Here is a 22,334-nt window from a genome sequence, read left to right as displayed (position 1 = left end):
GTAAATCATGTGCTTTGCTTCACTATCTTCGGTTACATTGACAAAGAAGCCTATAAGACAAGATTAAAAATTTGAACTAATTAAGATAGTCTCTGGTTCAAATCGTAGTTTTCTGTCTCGTTTATTCAATCTTTTAGAAGTTTTGTTTCCTTAATTAAGAACCATGATTTATTAATGGGGAAGGACAAAGGGGTGTTAGTATAGTTGAAGTAAACCCTCCTAAATAAACAACGAATTGTAGCATTAGCTATAGAGAATCAAATTAAAGATTGTTTGAACTCGTAGATGCCCACCCACCTTTTGCAGACGTTTCTACCACTTACAAAAGATGTTCATAGAGGCAAGACAGACTCTTGTCATAAGGAATAAGAAATAGGAAGAAGACAATGAATGGAATAGTCCCAAAGTCACTAGAGAAGATCGAATGAGTCTTATCGGAGTTCCTATGGTAAATTGATAGCTTTGAAAAGAAGGAAGGAGCTATTTCAATATGTAGAGGAACATCTAAAATAGAAATCATTGATTTAAATGGAATTTAGTATTATAAGCCACAGCTGTAAGATTTATATCAATTCTCAAAACAGTCTCAATGTCAGTATGGAATGATATCATATATAAAACTTCCTGTTGGTACTTGAGGAATGAGATGGAAGTGTAACAAATGATATAATCTAACAAAGTACATATGAAGTCAACCTTCTTGTACAATAATTGATTATATTAATTCAAACATACTCATCTTGACCTGTTTAACAATTACTATTACAAAGAAAGAACGCGTAGAACATACAAGTCATGTAATATAATTATTTTTACTGTTCTTCAACCATTACTATCTTCCTTCTACATTATATTGCAGGAATTTAAACCTTAAGACTTGCAAACTAGTACTTTTGAAGGACCTGACCTGTGCTCACAGTAATGGTGTTATCAATGATTATTTCACAAAAGAACATTCCCCTGCTTCACGTATACGTCACAATCTTCTCTCTCAGCGATCACACGCTAAACCTGCAGCAAACAATGTACAGCCAGATTCTTGAATACTCCCTTTCAAAAGTATTGGCCTCATATTATCCCTTTGCCGGAAGATTAATCATGGATGATAAAAGCTTCTATGTTGATTGCAATGACATTGGTGTTGAGTATCTAAATGTCCGAGTCAGTTGTCCAATGTCTGAAATTCTCAACCATGCTACAGATTCAGTGTACTCACAAGACTTGCCTTGGAGGACTCCTAGTTCATTCAACGACAGAAGGCCACTAGTGGTCCAATTAAGCCATTTCGATTATGGTGGCATAGCAGTCAGTTATGCATATCACATAAGATTGTTGATGCATGTGTATCTCTAAGTTCCTCAATGATTGTGCTGCTATAACTCGAGAGACTGATTTCAAACCATCTCCCAGTTTGATGTGAATTCTTTCTTCCTACTAATGGATGATCCTCCGGTATGCTGTGCCTGATGTTCTATGTGATCAGCATCAACCATGTGTGTCAAAAATGTACAGTTTCTCATCCTCTAGTTTAGGCAGACTCAAGGATACAGTTTCAATGAATCTAGGAGTGCAGAATCCAACTCGATTTGAAGTTGCCACAGCACTTATACATGAATGTGGAAGGGCAGCGTCCAAGGCAAATAATTCAGGCATATTCATACCATCTCTATCGTGCCATCTAATGAATTTACACCCATCATTGCCCCTAAACACCATTGGAAATGGTGTTCATTTCTTTAACACAAGAGCAGCGACAGAAGATGAGATTCAAGTGCCCCACTTTGTTGCTCAGCTCTGCAAGGCTAAACAACATCATCGATATCAGGTAGCCTCACGTTCACTTATGGAAATCATATTAGAGCCAGCAGGTAAGATCACATTAGACATGGAATATGATTTTTATCTATGTGCCAGCTTGTGCCATTAGGCTATATAAGGTTGATATTGAATGGGGTAGCCCTACAAGGGTGACTCACCAAAAAATCCAATGAAGAACAACTTAACTGTCTTGGATGACCCAAGTAGAGACAGGATAAACACACTAATCACTTTGACAGAAATTGATGTCAGTATTTCAGAGTAACAAAGAGATCCTAGAGTTTGCTACTCCTGTTTAAAAGACACTTTGCCAAGCTAGCCATTATGTGATCTTCATATCCTTTTTTTAGTTTTTTCTTTTTGTGAAGGTTAGGGGTTGTACAATTATTTAAGTTATATCTTCTATAAATCAGTTGCATGTCTATATCAGCGTTTACTTGGCTTTGTACTTCTGCTTTTGCTTGAATGATGGAATAACATTTGACCTTGTAACTTAGAATAGAGGGTAAATGAAATCATGTACCATGTAAAATACAACAATGACATTCTCCATAACATTGACAGATCTAGCAATACTAAAAGACTTACGTAACAGTTCAAAATAGAGTGCAAGAAAAAACCAGTACCAGAGTAAGTAGGAGCATCCAAGAGCAGTTTATACAAGTGTGAAAAATGTTTAAAATAAATATCTGAAACACGAGTTTTTGATGGAACTAGTGTAAGACTCACCAGTATGCTCTATTCAGACTAATTTTTCCCTCGTGCTAGAAGCTCAGACCCAACCTCAGCTTCTGGATCTGTCACCAAAAGAGTTAGAAGAGCTTGCTTGAGAAGTATTTAGACTGATGATATACCTACTTTGAAGCTTCTTGAGCTGTATGGATATGTGGATTATCAGCTAATGATTTTTAAAGAAGAGTTCACCAAGAACAACAGCAGTAAATGGCAAATAATCGAATCATCGTACAGATTCACAAAACTCTGACACAATTAAAATACAAGAGTGGCTTGAAAACTATTGGGAATGGGCATAGGCCTATATTTGTTGAACCATTTTAAGTCTTACTTATTCGACATTCATTGATAACAAATGAGTTCCTATTTTGCAGCACGCATCCCCCACACTTACACACATACAAATGGTGACATACTCAAAAAAACATAGAGCATGAACATTTGGTTGGTCTAGCTGTTGTGATTTCTTGTCTTCCTTTCTCGTTCACCTGAAACCACCATCTAAGTGATTCAAGATTACGAGGTTTTAAAATAGAACCAAGAATACTATACCTGAAAGTTTGTTCAACATTAGGATTATGAGAAATGAAATAAGATATGCAACAAACTTTCAGTAGTCATAGTGGAACCAGCAGTTCTTTAAGTCAAATGGGGGTGAGATTTTCATGAAACACTTGGGATGTAAAAGATATGTTAGTTTAAGATATTGATGCACATTTGAAAATGCAGATTATAAAAGTTTATCTATTTCTGCTACATTAAGTTGCAATACATATATGAAAGGTTTTTTATCTTGAACTGGATCTTTTGTAAGACTACCGAGTCGCTATCATTGTGTCTAGGAATGAAAGCACTTGGTAGTTCAGTACAAGGAATGGAGGATTTCTTAGAGGGAGCACTTCACTCTCTTAGTAGGCCTACCAGCACGAATCCAGATAAGTCAGGCTAGCAAGTTTCAGATACCAATTTCTATCAAAAGGTAACAAATCAAAAGAGATCTAGACATGATCACAGCTTAACTTTTTGGTGTAGAAAGTATATTGTTTATGATGCTAAATAGATCTCTTTAAGTCCTAGCAAGAATAATTAAGGAGTATGAGTTTCTTGTAATGCTATATTGTACATATCCAGCACTGTTTAGTGCTGTTCTGTATAGAATTTTATTAACTTATAAGAAAAAATGTATGAATTTTCCTAACATGACAAGAAAATATAAAAGAACAGAAAAAGCTCAGATGTAGCCAAACAGGTGAAGGAAGACTGCAAAAATGGGCACAAAAAGTGCCAAGCTCATGCCAGGATTTGCCATGACAAAATCTTTGGTAATCTTGAGAACTTGTATTCCTGTTTGAATCCTTGCTGCCCATCTCACCATTCTTTCCAACTCATCTGGTGACAAAGATGAGATGACCTGCTCAGCTTTCTCTGCGTCCTCCTTTGTAAGCTTCAAATTCAAATTGTTCACTCATGTTAGTGAGTATCCAACCATCCATCTCTGAATAATTTCATAGTGGTTGAAATGAATTATTTTAGGGATGAGGATGGGGCTCAATGTTTACAGAAACTTAAAGGGGTTTAGCACAAATTTTGTGAAGAAAATAACTAAATGGTCATTGCATCTTGATTGTCATTACAAATAACTTATATAGATTGTTCTAATTGCTCATTACTAATTTTCAACACTTAGGAACTAAGCAAACAAACAAAAAGGGAAACTCAACAATCTTCTCATGTTGGAACCTCATGTGAAAATTTACAAAGCTGAGGCCCTTATGGAAGATGCAGGAGGCTTATTGAAATACAATAGGGAAACAGAAAATAACAACAGGAATGAAGACAAAGATAAAGTACTTTTTTCTTTTCTTCTTTATATTGTAGTTAGTTAAAATGAGGTCCAAATGAACCTAAGCCTGCTGGCCCCAATTAGCCCAGTTGGCAGAACTTCCAACTCTTGGCATGCTATTCACCTTGGAGTAGACATCAACTTTGAAGCAAGCTCCACACATGGCTCCTTCACTATCCACTCTTGGCATTGCTTTCATCTTGAAACTTGGATGCTCAAAGCTCTTCAATCCACTTTCACTGTGGTACATGCACCCTGCCAAGATATCCATCTCATCAAAAATCATTTTTTTTTCAATGTGTTTTTCTTGTTAAAAGAAGTTGTATCCCATCAGCCTCTTGTCAAGTGTAACCGGAAAAGATAAAAGACATCTTGCTTTAAACATTGGTCCAATTTGAGCTACATACCGGTTGGGAAGGGAGCAAATGATTTGAGACAGCTTCCTTTGATATGATCCACATTATCAGAGATCATGACAGATCCATCAGATGCTATTCCCCAGAATATCTTTGCAGTTTCATCAGCACCCTATACATAGACACAATTCATGACATTCAATGAAAGAGAAAAAAAAGGAAATTATGTCTTAATAGAATATAATAAATGATCTATTGTATATGTTCCCTTTCAAGATTGATATCACCATCATTCCATCTCCAATTAGAGTAAGAAAATGTTGTTTATATACATTTATAGAGACAATGCACTTCCTTTTGGTGATTGTAACTACAAGAAAGAGTTAGAATCTGCTAAAATCATTTCTTTCTATCTGCCTAAGCCTTAGTAGGCAGTTATGACATAGCTGTGTTGGTAAGAGGCAACATGTACTCTAATGAATAGTTGAGGTGCTCAGCACTAACAGGCTCGAAAACTACCATTATTAAAAATTGCATATTGATGGGGATAAACTTTAGAACTAGAAAAGAACTCACAAGGGCAACAAAGACATTACCAGCCTTGTGATCATAGATCACAAAGCCATAGCTACCCTCAAGTCCCTTGAGAACCTCATGAGCTGGGAATGGACCTCTGTCACGAAGGGTACGATATGCTTCACTCACAAGCATGGCCTCATTGGTACCCTTTGGCAGACCATACTGCTTGTTTAGTGCCCATAAGTTGTTCAAGCTTCCCAAGAAAATGCAGTATATGTCATTCAACCCACAGAACAACCTGAAAAAACAAAAAAGTCCATACATTTGTCTCATTACCACAAATAAAAAGCTGCAAAATGACAAAAGAATGAAGAATTCAAGAAATGATCATTAACATTTAGCATCCCACTACATCTTTTTGTTCATTTACAAGTGAAAAATTGAATCTTTATGATCATTTCATAAAAAATATAGCCAAATCTCAAGATAACAGAGGCATGGGTGATTTCTTTCTTCTTCTGGTGGGGGGTTAAAAAGATTCACCTTTGTTGAGCATTTGATGAGGATGGAGGTTTGGAATAGGCCAAGAATGCCTTGTCCATGAATCCAATGGAAAACCCATTGTTGGAATTTGAAGCTAAGAAATTCTTCATAGTCTCTTCAGGGGAAACAGCCTTGTTTGATGATTGCAAAGAGGCTGGGCTCTGCAGCTCCATTGGTGGATCAACCACACTTTTCTTGAAAATTGCCAACATTTTCTTTCTTCTCAAACAAAATCTATGAAAAAGTAAATTAGTGAGGAAGCACAAACAAGGTGATAAACTTTGGTGCCAAATATAAGAAATGATAAGTGATTAGATGAGTATTTATAGCTAAGAGGGTTGGAGGAGACAAAAAGTGTCAAACATTGTCCATTAATAATCTTGAGATGGAGAGAAAGTTAAGTTAATTATATAAAAATGGGCAAGTGGGGCCACTGATTGTTTTTAAGGATTTTAGTGGGGCCATAGAATAAAAAAAATCACCCCCCCCTCCCCCCTCTTAACTTGAGGTGGATGACATGGAACCAAAAAATATTTTTGTTTGTTTTTTCACTTTTAAACTTGAGGTGGACAGTATAAAGAATATGTTAATCTTATAATATGGACAAGAGTTAGACCATTGGTTGTGTTTGAGGATTTTAGTTCTTGGATTAAATAAATATTTTCTTTTTCGCTTTAAAACTTGAGTTGGATAACAAAAACAATATGTTAATCTTATGAAATGGCCAAGTTAGATTAGACCATTGGTTGCTTGAGGATTTTAGTTCCCAACAAATCTTGGATTAAAAATTGAAATGGTCAAAATTTATCTATAATAACATGAATTGACAGTGACACAAATCCTAATCAGCAAATCATACTTTTTGGATAAAACTTCACTAAGTATTATATTCCCTTTTGGCATTTCTTCACGTTCTTGAATCTCTACTTTAATTTAATATTTTTTTTCTTTTGGTAGTTTGAACTTTTATGTTGTCTTAAATAAGAAATGAGAAAGAGATCTGATTATTCATTCATTCTCCTTGCTCTTTGTGTTATGTTAACATTAGTACTTATATTGAGATGAATATTGGGTTATTTTAACCTCAACTAATTAATAAAGGAAATGAATATTATTGAAATATCAATGTTTAGATGAATCTGCAATCGAATAGAATTGAAAAGTATTAGTACTAGAAATGATTGTATGCAACATAAGGTAAGTTATATGATAACTGAATATGCTAAAATTAGATTAGATTTCAAATCACATGAAATTGGTATCAACTAATAGTGGAACAAGGCTTATATTTTAGTAATATTGAGAATTATATAAATATATCCAAAATCTGGTCATTACAATAGTTTGAAACATGAAAAACTTCTCCTAATAGCGAGACTATATCAAACAACAGCCCAAAACCACCCACCATGGCTGGGTTAGCGTTGCAATTGTGATGGAAGAAAAATAATTATCGAACAGCCTTGACCGCAGCTAAATGGCCGATTGCAAGCACTAAAACTATACAAGACTATAAACATGGAAGATATTCAGAAAACTAAGAGGCATAATCCTTCTTGTTGTATGTCTTCAGGATAAAAAATGGCAACAGCAGTATTCCCTCCAAATTTCCTGCCACCAAGTGCTGCTTCTGCTTTCGTGCAATCGATAGTGTCAGAGTACTCGAGAAATACCTGCAGTTTGAAACACAAAACCATCTGAAAGGAGGAGAGGGGATTCAAGATCGAAAAAGACTACTATAATTGTTGCGTATTATCCTGACTGTTGATTTATGGCTATATATAACACCCATGCAGGGTGAAGTGAACTATCAAGATGTACATTACTGGCAAAATGATCATTTGATAGTGATGCTACATTCTGTGTGCATTTTTTATGAGGATTAAATAATGAGTCGTTTCAATTCTCTGTGCAGCAAAATGTTGAGGATTAATACATATGAGAGACAGATGAGGAAAGAAAAAAATAAAAATGCTTATGCATCACTTCTTCATTCAAAAATTGCCTAAACAGTACATTCTAAGATGATCTCAAAATCTAGAATCAAACAGTAAAAAGGAAAATAAGCGATAACTTCTAGTAACAGAGCACTTTTTTTTACCAATGTCAACCAAGAAGTGACCATGGGGCTTTCAATGGCAGCAAATTATTTCAACAATAAAATATATTTGCAGAACACACAGCACAGATACAACAATTGCTCAGCATAACAAAATCGAATTAATTCTTAAAGCTCGGACACGTAAAAGTGACAACATTATTACCTTCCCAAAAACACCACCATTTTTTGATCAGGTTCTGGCCGAGGAATAACAACATCAATCAAGTCACCTATAATTCAGCCAAAGGAAATCCAATGACTTATCAAATACTTAATTGTACAGATTGAGTAGCACATATAAAAGGAAAACCCGAAACAGAAATGGATGCACAATATATCAGGAAATATTAATAAACTGAAAGACGAGAATCCACATAAATAGGGAACACGTCAAAACGCCCATGTTATGAAAGTAGCAGAGACTTATGAGGGGTAGTCCTATGAGTGAAATCGACATTATAGAGCAGCAGCTTGCGAGACAAAATTCGTGGCTGAAAGTTCAAGCACGAACAGTTGAAAGTATATTGTTCTACAAAGGTACCCAATCTTTTATCATCAATTCAAAAATGTTTTGCCCATAGAACTGAAAACTATTATAAATCCAGTTACCTTTTTCCCTTAAACTCTTCTTCATTTAAGTCTTAAATCATTGGTTCATCCAATTATGAAGGTGAGCAATCAACCATCATACTATAAATCAATTTGAAAGTGTCTCATGTTCAATCATCTTTTTTTAATAGAAACAATTTCTATGTGAACATGAGAAACAGATGGAAACATAAAGAACATATCAAAAAACAACAAAGAGATAACAGAAGATATTTTAATGAATGAGAAGCTGCAGTTACCAAATTTTTGGCCTTCTTCTTTCATGTCTTCCAAAATTTCTCCATACTTTACGTCATCAAATAATTCTTGAGGGGTAATCACCTTCAAAACATCCAGAGAATGACTAACTCGTTAGCATTACTACAATATTTTACCTTGTCATTAAATATAAGTTCTATAACCTTTTGCAGACTAGCAAATACCTCGGTTAAGCATAAGACCTTGGTTGGAATTTCAGCAGTCACAACAGGCCCTATCTCTGTACCAGGAATAGTCATACCACTAGCTTCAAAAGCCATTTTCTGCAAGCAAGCAACGTAATCTTCAGCATTCAAAATTAGGGAAAATGCACACTGGGTCCCAATCACTTTTAGCTTATTGAGGTCAGTTTGACCAATTTTAGGAGTTAGATCAGATCAATTTATTTATTATATTGAATTAAAATTAGACATTAGAAGTTTCACAATAAGTACAACAAATTACAATTCGCACATATCAAACTGCACGTGAACATATTATAAAATGTTAGTTAAAGTTCACTTTAGCTCAAAGCTCAAGAAGTGAAAAATGTCGAAACTTTTGGGACAAAGGCAGTATTTAGAAGAATAAGTTAATACTGTAGAAAGTATTCAAACCTGCATAGCTATGTGCAGCCTTGCCTGAGCTAATATATACTCCTGTTCAGATTTCACCTGCCCACTGCTGTTAAACATGATTGGAAAAAAGTTATAAAAGAGTACAGTAAATTACCATGGAGAGGTTAAATACAGAATCACAAGTGTTGTTCCCAGAAACCACACACCCCTTCATCGAAATAACATATGGAAGATATAATCAGTATATGGGAAGAAGTTAATCATCATTCAAAAGTTTACTTGGCTGCTGAACATTGTTAAGCTCAAGGCAGTTTACAAATTCTACTTTTTGAGACTGACGAAGTGAGCATGCAAGACATTTGTTTCTAAAAGCACAAGACTCTTTACTGAGCAAATAAACAAAATTTGATTCAGTCAGTTGGTACTGTTCCCAAAGATTGACAAAATTGATAAAACATCTCAGACTATCCAAATTGGCTGAAGACACACATTTCTTGGGTCGCATAATGTACTTCCATATTTCATCTCACAGGAAGGTCATCACTCTAACATGAACATCAAAAACATAGTAATCTGGCAATGTACAGTATAGACCCGGATGATGTTTGAACACAAAAGTAAACAATCAAAAGAGTTCAGTTTAGAAAAATTGATTTGTTACTATAAATGATTGCTTCAGATGCGAAACAGAAATAGATGTACGACAAAGAAACCACTATAAATTCATTCTACTAAAACACAAACAAAGAGGTAATGCAAGACTTAGAGGAAATTCCAAGAGCAATATTTCATAGAAAAAAAGAGTATAGGAGATGAAATCCGGACTAAATTACTGCAGGCCAAAATTTTAAATGGCCTCAAATATTGCCAGTCTTCAATCATTAGATTTCCTACAAGCTAGATAAGAACATACCTAGAGGTAGCACGTCGAACCGTCAGTGTCTTGTCACCCATTTTTAAGCCATTTAAGAAGCACAAGCCATGTCTGTATCCAATGGATTCTGAAGCAAGTAATAGCTGGTCAGCTACCCATTATAATGTAGAACCTTCTTCAGAATTATCAAGAAGCAATGGCATTTTATCTAAAGGAGGTGAAAAACTGAGATCTAGATGACTCGGTGAAACCTCTGCAGATTTGGTAAACTTTTGAGCATTTTACTCAACTGGCATGAAGATGAGACCATATCCTATTAATCAAAGTAGAAAGAGGCTGAACGGAGAAAAGTGCTGCCAAGGAGAACAAAAATCTACCTATTCTTGGAAATCTAAAAAAATTGGGAGGCCTCATTTGTAAATTGTAACTTAACAGATTGACATCTTCAGTGAACTTTTTCTTAAATGTGACATCTTCAGTAAACGGGAATAGGAAGAATGGACAGAGATTAAGCAAATTATCCGCAAATGGCTGATACGCTGCAGTAAAGATATGGGAAGAGTTGGAACATATCAGCCTCTAATTAATCAGCTTTCAAAAATCAATCTTGATATGGGAAGAGTTGGAACATTTTCTACATCTCAAAAGTCTAAGGCAAGAATAAACTTAGATATCAGCTTAATCACCTGATATGCACAGAAACCATAACCTTTAGAGTTTCCTGTGTCTCTATCCTTCACCACCTCAAATCTACGCAACGGTCTGCACTAGACAACATTCAGTACATCATAGCTCCAGAAAATTCTGAAACTTAGTGATAATGGCCATCTAATAAAAGGTTCGTGTACCCAAAAGACTCCAGTAATTCTTTTATCTGCACTTCAGTAAAAATGTATGGCAATCCACCAATAAAAATACGATCTTGGTCCTCCGCATCCCCAGTTGCTCTGATGAGAAAAATAAGCACATGAATACAAAAACAAAAAGGAAACAGCTTGATAGGGTAAGAAAGAAATTAAGAGGAAAAGAATAACATTATTTGTTAGAACAAAGACCATACACAAAATAGTCTCCCAAAATAGAAGACACCAAAGCGCTGTAACTGTTAGAATCATATTTTCTCTGTGTAACGGTTCTTGGTGTGCATCTGTAAGATTCCATCCTTAATCCACTTCCCCTCCCAAGAAAAATCCCAAAATAGGGAGAGAGACAGAGAGAAAAGAAACTAAAAACTAACAGGGAAAAATTGAAGAATTAACGTTTATTGTGCTCATTGTTTCGAGATAAACACACTCATACAGTTGGAGCATCTCACAATATATGCTCATTAAGCCAGTCTCAACAACAATAATAATTAGTTGTAGTACTATCTCTATATTTTCCACTGGCATAGACCCAACTAAAAGGTATTGCCTACATAAATCTTTTTCTTCCATTGTACTTCTTCTCTAGGTCTGCATGGCATTGAAAGGAATGCTGACAGCTTTGTCTAGTATCAGAAGTGAGGGAGGTCAAAAAGGAGTTCATTTTTTAAAAGGTTATAGGGATTTCAAGAAAACTTGCGTTCATGTGATTTTGGGTCTATCTCGTCCCTTTTTAACAAATTCACTTGACATGGTTTTGCACCTATAGGCTATAGACCAGTGCATCTGAAGGTTGACGAAAGATATAACCAAACCATCTCAAGCAACTATCTCTAACTTTATTCTCGATGTATGCTACTTGCACCTTCTGCCTAATGTGATCATTTCCAATCTTATATGACGGCAAATCTATCTTAGCATGTGTATCTCAGTGACACTCATCTTGTGATTATATTGGACTTTTGCGGCCAATCATTCATTCCAATATATTTTCGGCCCTGAAATTATCTATTAGAACTAACCTTAACAATACCAATCAAGCAAAACTAAGCCACCATAAAACAGCGGCATGATTTCAGGAGCAACAACAATGAAGGGAAATAGACAACTTCCACTTACCCAGGCATGAGTCCAGCAGCAGTTAAGTTAAGGTGAGGGCTTGGATGGCCAGGACCAATTGCAGCAGCCAACGAAGCATTGTAATCAGTGGGCCTTCGAATCCTGACAGAAATACCCTGTTTACAGTAAAGCATAGAGAATTAACAAATAGTTAGACTAACAAATGCACCTGGCGAAACAAAGAACTAGAGACACGAGCTCCCAGCTAAGAACAACAAAGAATACTCATTTATATGTCACTGCCAGTGGGGAAGAATATTTGAAGATTTTCATATGTCTACATAAGATATGTTCATTGGAACAAGTACTACTATTATGGAGAATTAATGCTGACAAGAAATTATAAAATTCCTTTAAAGCCTAAAGGTGTCATCCAAACTATTCCTCTTGAAATATCCATGCAAAACACATAAATTTCTTTTCAAGTCAAAAGTTATTTCCCAAACTCTTGCCCCTCAAACAAGTATACAGAAAAAGGAGCCAGGAAGTTCTCAGCATTAGTGCTTTCATTTGAATAAAAAATTTAAGAGGATTGGAAGTGCTTTCTATTACTCACAACATGATGAGAGTTGCGTCATCTCTCAAAACATATCAGCATCTTCAGTTAACCTCAATAAGATGATTCGTGTAGATATCAGAATTATTGAGCACTAAAGAACATAGATGGATGTCATTACCTGGAGTCACAGATACAGTTCTATTCACGAAGAATCAGGACTGTTTTTCCATCTCATGTATTATAATGGAAACCCTCATAAACATACAAAAAATAAAGGGGAACAATAGAAGCGAATCACTTTTTTCAATTAATAAGTTGTTAAATATCTTTCCAACCGTAGATATAAAAATTATCTCAAGTCCCTTGAGTTTCCCTTGCTCTTTCCTTCACACTCCCAAACCACCACCTTACCCCCTTCCAGCCAAATTGAAAAAAGAGAAGTGTTAGAAGTTTAAGTCACTTCTCATTGGCCAAAAGAGAGAAACTAGATGAATCCCAAAACCTAGAGAGAGAGAGAGAAAAGGCTATAGTTTAACATGCCTCAAAAACAACTCCATCTAATGCCATTGCATTACTGGCTTCTTCCACCGTTCTCGTCTCCACAAATGCAAACTTCTTTTCGTGATTAATGTACACATTGACAACTGCATCACCTGAGATTCAGAAAAAGGTTAAACTCACAAGGGGTGTAACAGTGGATATATATGAAAGTATCACTTTGGAAACTTGAATGCACCTGGGCCAGCAGAATTTCCACCAACTGCAATCATAACATGACTAAAAAATGCGGAGATTGTCTGTTTCAGATGCAGCAAAAGAAGGAGAAATAAGAAATCCCAAGAGAAACAAAATTTGATATGAGAAAGTCCTGTAATAAGATACTACCATAGAGCATATTTTCTTAGATGGCATACCACGCTTGAGACTTGAGCACTCTCAATGTTGACTCACTCTTACGAGAATGCAAAAGGGACACCTTGGCCTTGATATAGTCTTAAATTGAGTTAAAATGTCAGCTTTTAATGGGACAATTTCAGCACAAGGAGAGAATTTTCATGAACATGCCCCTTTGTTTGGGAGGGGGCAAATTTTTCAATCTTCACAATGCAAGAAGAGAACATCTTTCAAATTGATGTATTCATGCTCATAAATAAACCAACTACTCCTCAATCCCAAATTAGCAAGAATGCAAGGCTATGCCCTAATTTATAAAAATAGATCAACATTGTAAGTTATATGCCTATGGCTAGGGAGCTGTTTCCAAAACATTTCCTCCTCGAGTTAAAATTTATACCTGCGTCTGACCCTACAATGAACCTCTGTTTTCACCATTTTCTCACCCTTTTACCATAAAACCATTTCTAAGAGTCATCACCATTCTTTTATCGAATATGCACAGTTCGAATCTCCATGGATAGTCACCTCACCCTTCTGAATACCAGATTTTTGGTCCGCGGCAAGGTTCAAACTCATGACTTGAAGAACAATTACCAATCTTAGAATACATGTAATACAAGCCTCTACAACGTGCAAGCTTTAAAAAAATAAAATAAAGTATAACATGTGCTATTAAGTCATGACAACCATTTCAGAGAGAAGTCAGGACCCCAGGTACAAAGTGGAAGAAAGATGATGGAAATGGACCATTATACCAATATTGCCATACCTGTTCATTAGCCAGTGGTGGAAGGCTACCAACATAGACTCGTCGTGCATGCCTTGTAGCCTATGAAAAAAACAGATAAAAATGTGAAATACTTGTTGTAAATACAGAAGAGAATTGAGCTTCAGAAAAATATAGTTACTTGCTGACTCATGGCTTGGACTGGCAAGAAAGGGAATGAACCTAATGGATTACCCTGTTGAAGACACTTTATTCAGAGAAATAATTAAATGGATGCAAAAAATAAATATAAGAAACAATCATATGAATTAAAATAGTCGTACCTGAGTTGCATCAGTTGGAAAAACATTCTGTAACATTCCAGAAATCAATGGATGACCCTTCGAAGAACCCAGAAGTTGTTCTACATAATGAGGAATAAGTGAAGAGGTAATCGAAAGTGATGAATCAAAATGTAAGAACTGAGAAATTAATGTGTTACAACTGACACATGACAGATTTAAATGCTAAAATTGAACAGATTACCTAATATAATTTTTTGAAAATTTTTGTCTTCGACACAAAGGGATTAAATTAGTAGCTTTTTACCAGAAGAGAGAGCATAAAAGGGAAAAGCTACTATTCCTTACCTAGATATTGTATACCATTCAGATAATAAAACTAGAATTACATTCGAGCACTGCAGGTTCCTGGATAACAATTGTGAGTCAACCAAATTACAACAGTTGCTGTTGATGATGGAAAAGTTCCAGCTAACCGAAGCACTGATTCCTCGTTGAATTAAATCTACAGTCCTCACGCCCACGAGTAGCATGGTGGGACATAAATTCCAATATTGCCTTCTTAGCCATATGAACAAAATCACAAAAAAGGAACCAACACAACAGCAAACAACACAACAACGATCTCTCAGTTCAAGTAGAAATTATCAGCATGAAACCAATTAAAGCTTATCATATTGAACATAACCATTAATCTCTAAATACAGTACTGACATCATTTTTGGTAAGAGAGAACAATAATATGTGCTGTTCAGGTTCTAAATGCTCACCTGCCCCACAAGAAAAAGATGCGGCAACAGGTGGAGCCATATCAAAGCCACTTGTCCGCTTGCTGTCGAAAAGAAAAACAGACTATGACAAATCAATTTGTGGATGCGTTAAGTGAATCAAGAATTTTTTCTATGATTTGAGTAAAACACATTCATGTTTTACAAGAACGAAAACAAACAAATCCCTCTCAGGAAAATGAAATAGAGCATCGAGAAAAAGACTTGAATCCTCTTAATATAATAAAATAATTGAAAACATTTGGAGTGTATTTGTATGGAGGAAGATGACTTCCATGGAAAATATTTTTTTAGAATATGTTTTTCTTGAAATATTAGTGGGTTTCTTACTTATTTTCTAAGGTTTGGTAGGTAAGCAAGAAAATATTATCTCAACAGTATTTTCTATGTTATCCAGCAAAACACTTTAGGGGTGGGATGTGGTGGGAAGTGGTGGTTTAGGGGAGGTGGGGGTTGGAATGGTCAAGAGTAGGGGATGGGGGATGTTGGGTGGGTGAGTAAGAGATAATGAACTTGTAATGTCATTTATGTGACTTATTTTTCTTACTTTGATTAGGGAAGTCATTTTCCTCATTTTTAAGGAACTTTTCGTAGAGGATATTCTAACCTGAACATGGAAAATTTGGATTTTCCTCCATACCAAAAACACCCTTAAAATTAAACCACATGATAATGTGACCACTTGAGATCTTGCCATAATTTGTGAAAAGAAAACCTGGGAGTAAAGCGTATTAAAGAATAAAGAGTTATCAATTCGGAAATTCATATTGTTAAAAAAAATTATTAGGAAACCTCTTTGGGGTAAAGGAGAACTTGATCTTGATCTAGCTTCTTCATGAGACCGATCCTTTGACCTAGAACGGGATCTACATGTCTCACCCTTATATCTACCTCCACGATCTTGGCGCCTATAAAATCACAATAATAACAAAATGGCCAAATAAAAATGATAATCATTTTAATATTACCATTTTCAAAAAAAAATATTCATTCATCCAGTGTGTTACTTGTACTCGTAAAACAATCATGTAAGCTATATATATATAATCCATCATGAAACAAAAGGTTTATATGTATAATTTGGCTTTGTGTTTTTCTTTAATTCTTTAATTCTTTAATATCTAATAACCTGCCAAGAATCTGTTGCTGTGAGAAGTACAAAGATAAATATGAAATGATAAGTATCGTCTTTTTTTCTTTCTATTTGCACTTTTCCTACCTATCCAGTTGTGGAACCTTATTTTGAACATATTTTGGGTTTAAGATATGTGATGCCAAAGAATGTCAAGGAACTCCTTGGGCGCTGAGCAGATTATAGAGAACCATTCCTGCATCTGTCTGTTAGGTGGTGCAGAAAGAAAGGAATCAAAGATGTTTCAACAGAAGAACTGCAGCTGTTTGTCCTCAAACATAGATGCTTAGTTAGTTAGCTTTTCAGTGAATGTATAATATGCATATGAAGAGCACTCTATGGTAGATTCCGTTTAGTTTATTACAAAGTTGAACAAATTTTGTACTTGGGACATCCTACTGTAGTGTCCAGAACAGCCTTAGTGCTAATGTTGCCCATTGATAGAAAGCTAAAAAATGCATAAAATAAAGGAAACCAATCAAAGAAATATTCTTCTTATTGTTGAAACAGCAAGAATTGTCTTATGTTGGGCAAAATTACAACTGTACAAAGACTTCCAGCTGAGAGCCGAGTGCCTTGATTTTCCTCATGGAACTGTTTGTGTTAACAAATCCTATATATTAACTATCCTCTAACTATTTATTTCTTCAAACTGAATGTAGCTATAACATTTGGAAATTAGACAGAGCATAATAAACCATGAGGGAAGTATGACCTATCAATTCAAAATAAACTCACCCCCTACCCCACAAAAGAACCATCATAACAAATGAAAAGATCTAAAAGCTTATGCATACAAACACTTCTCCTAAAATGACCTGTCAAATTTATGGTTCCTGGAACGGCTGTAATCCTCATTGTCGTCATTTCTTCTGTAGCTCCTGGTGCTTTTATCCTTGTAGTCCTCACGCTGACGGTGACAGTGACGGTATTGATCTCCAGAAAAATTAGCCTTCAGTCTAAAGTGCTGCGATCCATTAGAATGGCTCTGGAGAAGCTCAATTAGACGATATTCTGAAATTAGGCCATAGCAGCAAGCAAAGAAATATATGCTCACGAGTTCAGGAGATGACATACAAACTAAAATTGGCCTAACTGATCAAAATTCCCAATCAAAAGCTTCTTCTATGGAGTTGACAATGTAGGAAACAAAAAAGAGACAGGTTATTTTAAGTAAGAGTGCTTGAAATTAAATCGAATTGCATGAATACAACATGCAGATTTTAATTATTAAACATCAAATACTAAAGTACCTTCAATTTCTCACCGGCACATATACCGGGCAGCTCTTTTTCCACCAAAGCTTAAGAAGTATTGGAATAAACCACCTACTTCTTTTTGTCAACATTAGTCTCCCGTGATAGACACCATGGTCGATTACTACTCCAAGGTAACATTAACACCCTTAGCTAATACTTTCTACATTCTCTAAAAAACAGGAAAGTAAAGTTGACAGGCTAATACATTTTAATTTTCATCCTCGAAGTTCTTAGAAATGAGAATTTCAATCAATTTGGCATTGCATTTTCTCTTCAGCCACAACCATGTGGCAATGTAACATAAAAGTTCCATTCACACACAACCATTTCTCATCCTACAAATTTGGTAACTCAATAACCTGATATCCATAAACCACCAACACTTATTCCATTCAGGTTACCGGTTTTGCCAGAGTTATGTACCCCCTAATCTCTACACAACACAAAAAAATTGGCCTAGTGGAGCTTCAAGTCGTAATCTTCATCCAACTAACTGTTGCTTGAAATAAAATAAAAATTAGTACTCTTTCTCAGATTAAATTGCTTTAGTTCACGTCCAAGATCACCAGTACATTAGAAATTCGTCGTTTAGGTCAAATTACTAGATTTTTGTGATGATTAACTCAAATTATTCAAGCAAATTATGAGCAATTTGAATCAAATTATGATATGGTCAGAAAATTTTAAGAGAAAAATTGACCTCGTGATGATGCGACTTCCGATCTTTGTAAGAATACGGAGACGATATTCTCCGATCGTCATTTTTACTTTCACATCGAGGCATTTCAGTAGTTTTGAATCTTTGATCACCAGGTCCAAAACCAAATTTTGATGGAAACGAGAACTGGGAAAAAGTTCGGATTTCGATTTTGAACATCCGGGTAATAACTTAGTGGGCTCAATTTCTCTCACAAAATAGGTTCATGGGCTAAATGAGGCCCATATTTGAAGTGATTGGGCTAAATGAAGACCATATTTGAAGTGATTCGGTTCATGGGCTAAATGAGGCCCATATTTAAGTGATTTGGGCTGAATTTCTCTCACAGTTTTTGTTAATATATATAAAATTCTTGTTCTATCTCTCTAGCTTGAGAAAGGCAAGGGGGGCAAAGAGAGAGAAAATATTATATGAAATATATACATTATCTAATTCATACTACATGTTTAGATAGTTTGGTTAAATTTCTTATGAATCATTTGTTAGTTGGTTAAGAGCTAAGTTACGTTATATTTTTTTATATTCTGCATAATAATATTATCTTTGGTAGCATTATTTGCTATGTATAACATTTAATACAATATTTGGTACGTAATTTAAAAACATCCACAACTAACACATATGTAAAATTAATGAAATTTATGTATTATTTTGTGTAAAATATAGCTAAACCCTACATAACTACGTAATTCATATAAATAAATATAGTACTAACAGTATATGCATAACTCTAACCAGCAATCAAACAATCCCTTACTATTCAATCATCCACCTATATGCATTACATATTTAAGCTATGAAATCTATCGATCAATAGTATATAAATACACTATTTACGTTATACTTCTTCGAATACGATTAATTCTCAAATCCCGAAAAAATATCTCATGAAGAATTTTATTTTTTTCCACAACACAAGTTGGCGCTAACAAAGAAGACTCAAAATAGAAAATAGAGAACTATCAAAACCCCAAATATTATTAGAGAAAGAAATGACATGTAATGAAACGTGGTTTTTTCTTCTGTTACAACAACCATGATTAATATCGTACATTCAAATGTACTGATAAAGCATATTTTATATATATATATATATATATTTTAGTATAAGAAACAAAATCATAGCAAATTGTAATTATTGTCAAAAATTTCAACATATTTTTTTAGTCTTATCCGGCAACGCCTCCAAATCGAGTACATGTATATGTGTCAAACTCGATAAGAACAAAACGCCGAGTTCACACGGGGTTATGGACTTATTTATATTTGACCACAGGTATGTATCATGGGCGAATTTCAACTTGAATTTCTTTTTTTTTTTCTTATCGGCATGTGTTTGGAAGTATATTCTTTTTTTTTTTTAACTATTTCATAATTTTTTTTCTCTCAGAAAAAATTCAATTATACCTTCTCTTTTTTATTTATTTTTAAAAAATAGAATATTAAAAATATCTTTGAACTTGGTTTGAATTATTGGTTTCATATATGAATTATTTGTGGTTTTAAAAATACTTTTGTATTTGACTAATTGAACTTAAATATTTTTCCGATCTTTGCAACATGAGCGAAATACATCCCTAAGTTCTTTTTAAGTTTAACTGTGTTTTCAACACTTTTTTCAAATTCTATTTTACTAAGAGTCGCATGTTTTTATAAGAGTTTAAAATCACTTGTTATGTCATATGGCATATCGATGTTTTCGAGGCTGACAATAATTTAGGGACTAATCATCTATGCCAAGTTAGAAGTGTTTTTAGTCCATTTTAATAATCAAAAAGATTTTCTAAACTTTCAAATTTCTTTTCTACCCTTTAAATTGGTTTTGTTTGAGAGTATTTTTAAAAAACATTTTTCAAAAAATAATAAATTTGAGAATGGAAAAGGAGATCACAATATTAATAACTCGAATTGAATTATTAAATATCAAGTTAAATAACGTCATATAAATGAAATTCATCGCTATCAGCGTCTTCAATTGGCCCTTGAATACGTCCCTTGGAGTAATTAAGGACCACATATTAGAAACCCCTATGAGCATATGCAACGTAGCATAATTTTTAGTTTTAGGCATCTATTCCACATGAATTTCGTTTTTATTCAGGTCCCTCCCTGTCATCGTGGCCAATTATTCTTCCACACAAACTATTTTTATCATAATGGAATTTGGAAATTATACATCGATCAAACAAGACAATATATTTTTTAATCTTTTGAATTATCATTTAGATTTAGAAGTCATCAACTCGAATAATCTAAATATCTACCATATAAATTTAAAAATAAAATATTTTTTATATTTAAATTCAAAATATTCCATTAACCATAATAGACAAACGATCACTACCTGAGGAACAGTTTTGTGTCTTTCGATTTTCTTTTTAGTCAAATGAGCACGTTTTGTTTTATCTATTATTTTCTTTAATCAAATACATAATTTTCATGGAATAGTAGTCCATGAAGTTATCGTTATAGTTTTCGTTTAATTTCACGTTATTTGCATGCATGTTTACGAATTTTTTATCAAACTACGTTATTATATAAAGCAATTCATCAAAATAATACGTATTCCTAAAATTTTACAAAACTAGTATAAACGTATTTCACAGTAACGTTTTAGGATATATTTCGTTTTTTAAAAGCTAACGGCGTTAGGTTGTTATACGTTACTGTAAATAATGTTTTACTCCAAAAACTCCTAAAACGTTACTCGCAGTAACGTTTTAGGAGTAAAACGTTGTGTGAGTAATGTATATAAACCTAACGCCATCAGCTTTTAAAAAATAAAATATACCCTAAACGATACTGTGAAATACGTTTATACTAGTTTTGTAAATTTTTAGAAAAACATATTATTTTGATGAATTGCTTTATATAATGACTTAGTTTGATCAAAATCTCCATGTTTACTTCAATAATTTGTGGCGATGGACAAAATATAAAAGATTCCGTCTTATTAAAGTGAAATATTATTAATTTTCTTATTAGATGTAATTTCTATGTCATGTAATAGTCGTACGCATTAAAAAAGGGACTTGTGTACATAGTAAGGATATATATAGTATAGTGGGTTATAGATTCACGTGAATTTAATGATTTTTTTGTGACTCTCTCTCTTATAGTATTAACTTTAGGTTGATATATTACTATATTAGGTATTTCATGCGTCCACTTTTATTTATTATATTGCGCTTTTTGAAAGTCAATTTGACTAATTTGTGAAGTTAAATTAGATTATATTAATTTGCTATATTAAACAAAACAATTAAATATATAAAAACTATACAAAAAATACTTAAATTGTAATTTTTTGCATATCAAAATGATGAAAAAAATATATCATAAAATGTTACTCAAAGTTTTTATTATTTGACTCTATAAAAGAAAACCATGACAAATAAAATCGGACAGAGAAAATAGAAATCATATAAACTTTAAATCTTGAATTCATACCTAGTGTGTAAAACTGAACATTAAAAGATTTAAAGAAGCGTAAAATAAAAATTTGACAATCTAATAAAATAATAGTACTATAATTCCAGAAAATCAACAATAATTTGCAAATGAATTTGAATAAAAATATCTTAATTTTACTGCATCGTCTATTCATAAGGTTTTTAAATTCTATTAAAGTTTCCATAATTATCTATAATTATTACTCTTTACGTTAGGTTTACGCCTAACTTCTCTCTTTTAAAAATCATCCCTTGCTCATCAATAAAATATTCTCAGCTAGGTGTCCATCAGTGATTATAAGAAAAATGATTAATCATTGATCATAATTCATAAACAATGTAGTGTACGGCCTTTAATTGTGTTTAATTATTCTGTGGCATAAGTA

At 33.9% G+C, this 22,334-nt stretch overlaps 2 protein-coding genes and 1 pseudogene across 4 annotated transcripts; 1 reads left to right on the top strand and 2 right to left on the bottom strand.

Annotated features, from left to right (window-relative positions):
* Nucleotides 1-700: 700 nt before the first annotated feature.
* On the bottom strand, nucleotides 701-6,178 carry LOC107009060 (stem-specific protein TSJT1-like). 3 transcript variants are annotated; one of them, XM_015208321.2, is made up of 6 exons: nucleotides 5,815-6,178; nucleotides 5,329-5,569; nucleotides 4,804-4,924; nucleotides 4,521-4,651; nucleotides 2,548-3,997; nucleotides 701-1,802 (listed from the first exon to the last, which is right to left on the bottom strand). In XM_015208321.2, exons 1-5 carry the CDS (start codon nucleotides 6,024-6,026, stop codon nucleotides 3,785-3,787), a joined length of 918 nt encoding a protein of 305 aa, XP_015063807.1. In that variant the 5' UTR covers nucleotides 6,027-6,178; the 3' UTR covers nucleotides 701-1,802; nucleotides 2,548-3,784. The 3 variants fall into 3 exon arrangements, with proteins under 3 accessions (XP_015063807.1, XP_015063808.1, XP_015063809.1); XM_015208322.2 differs by having other exon boundaries at nucleotides 701-1,794; XM_015208323.2 differs by having other exon boundaries at nucleotides 4,405-4,651; nucleotides 5,815-6,171.
* Nucleotides 1,099-3,502, top strand: LOC107010084 (acylsugar acyltransferase 3-like). The gene is made up of 3 exons (XM_015209349.1): nucleotides 1,099-1,305; nucleotides 1,484-1,868; nucleotides 3,396-3,502. The coding sequence occupies exons 1-3, from the start codon at nucleotides 1,099-1,101 to the stop codon at nucleotides 3,500-3,502; spliced, it is 699 nt and encodes a 232-aa protein (XP_015064835.1).
* A 924-nt stretch (nucleotides 6,179-7,102) lies between the features above and the next one.
* On the bottom strand, nucleotides 7,103-18,919 carry LOC107012043 (annotated as a pseudogene).
* Nucleotides 18,920-22,334: the final 3,415 nt, after the last annotated feature.

Source organism: Solanum pennellii, chromosome 2, assembly GCF_001406875.1.
Source record: "Solanum pennellii chromosome 2, SPENNV200".
NCBI lineage: Eukaryota > Viridiplantae > Streptophyta > Magnoliopsida > Solanales > Solanaceae > Solanum > Solanum pennellii.
Note: the sequence above shows the minus strand (reverse complement) of the source record. Positions and strands in the feature narration are given on the sequence as shown.

Bases quoted from the DNA above. Each gene is read 5' to 3' on its own strand.
- LOC107010084 (XM_015209349.1), top strand. From the start codon at position 1,099: ATGGATGATAAAAGCTTCTATGTTGATTGCAATGACATTGGTGTTGAG. The intron at 1,306-1,483 runs GTCAGTTATGCA...CTATGTGATCAG, and splicing joins TCGATTATGGTGGCATAGCA to CATCAACCATGTGTGTCAAA. The intron at 1,869-3,395 runs GTAAGATCACAT...CATTGTGTCTAG, and splicing joins AATCATATTAGAGCCAGCAG to GAATGAAAGCACTTGGTAGT.
- LOC107009060 (XM_015208321.2), bottom strand. From the start codon at position 6,026: ATGTTGGCAATTTTCAAGAAAAGTGTGGTTGATCCACCAATGGAGCTG. The intron at 5,570-5,814 runs GTGAATCTTTTT...TTGTTTTTTCAG, and splicing joins TCATCAAATGCTCAACAAAG to GTTGTTCTGTGGGTTGAATG. The intron at 3,998-4,520 runs GTGAATAGCATG...TTGAATTTGAAG, and splicing joins AAGTTGATGTCTACTCCAAG to CTTACAAAGGAGGACGCAGA.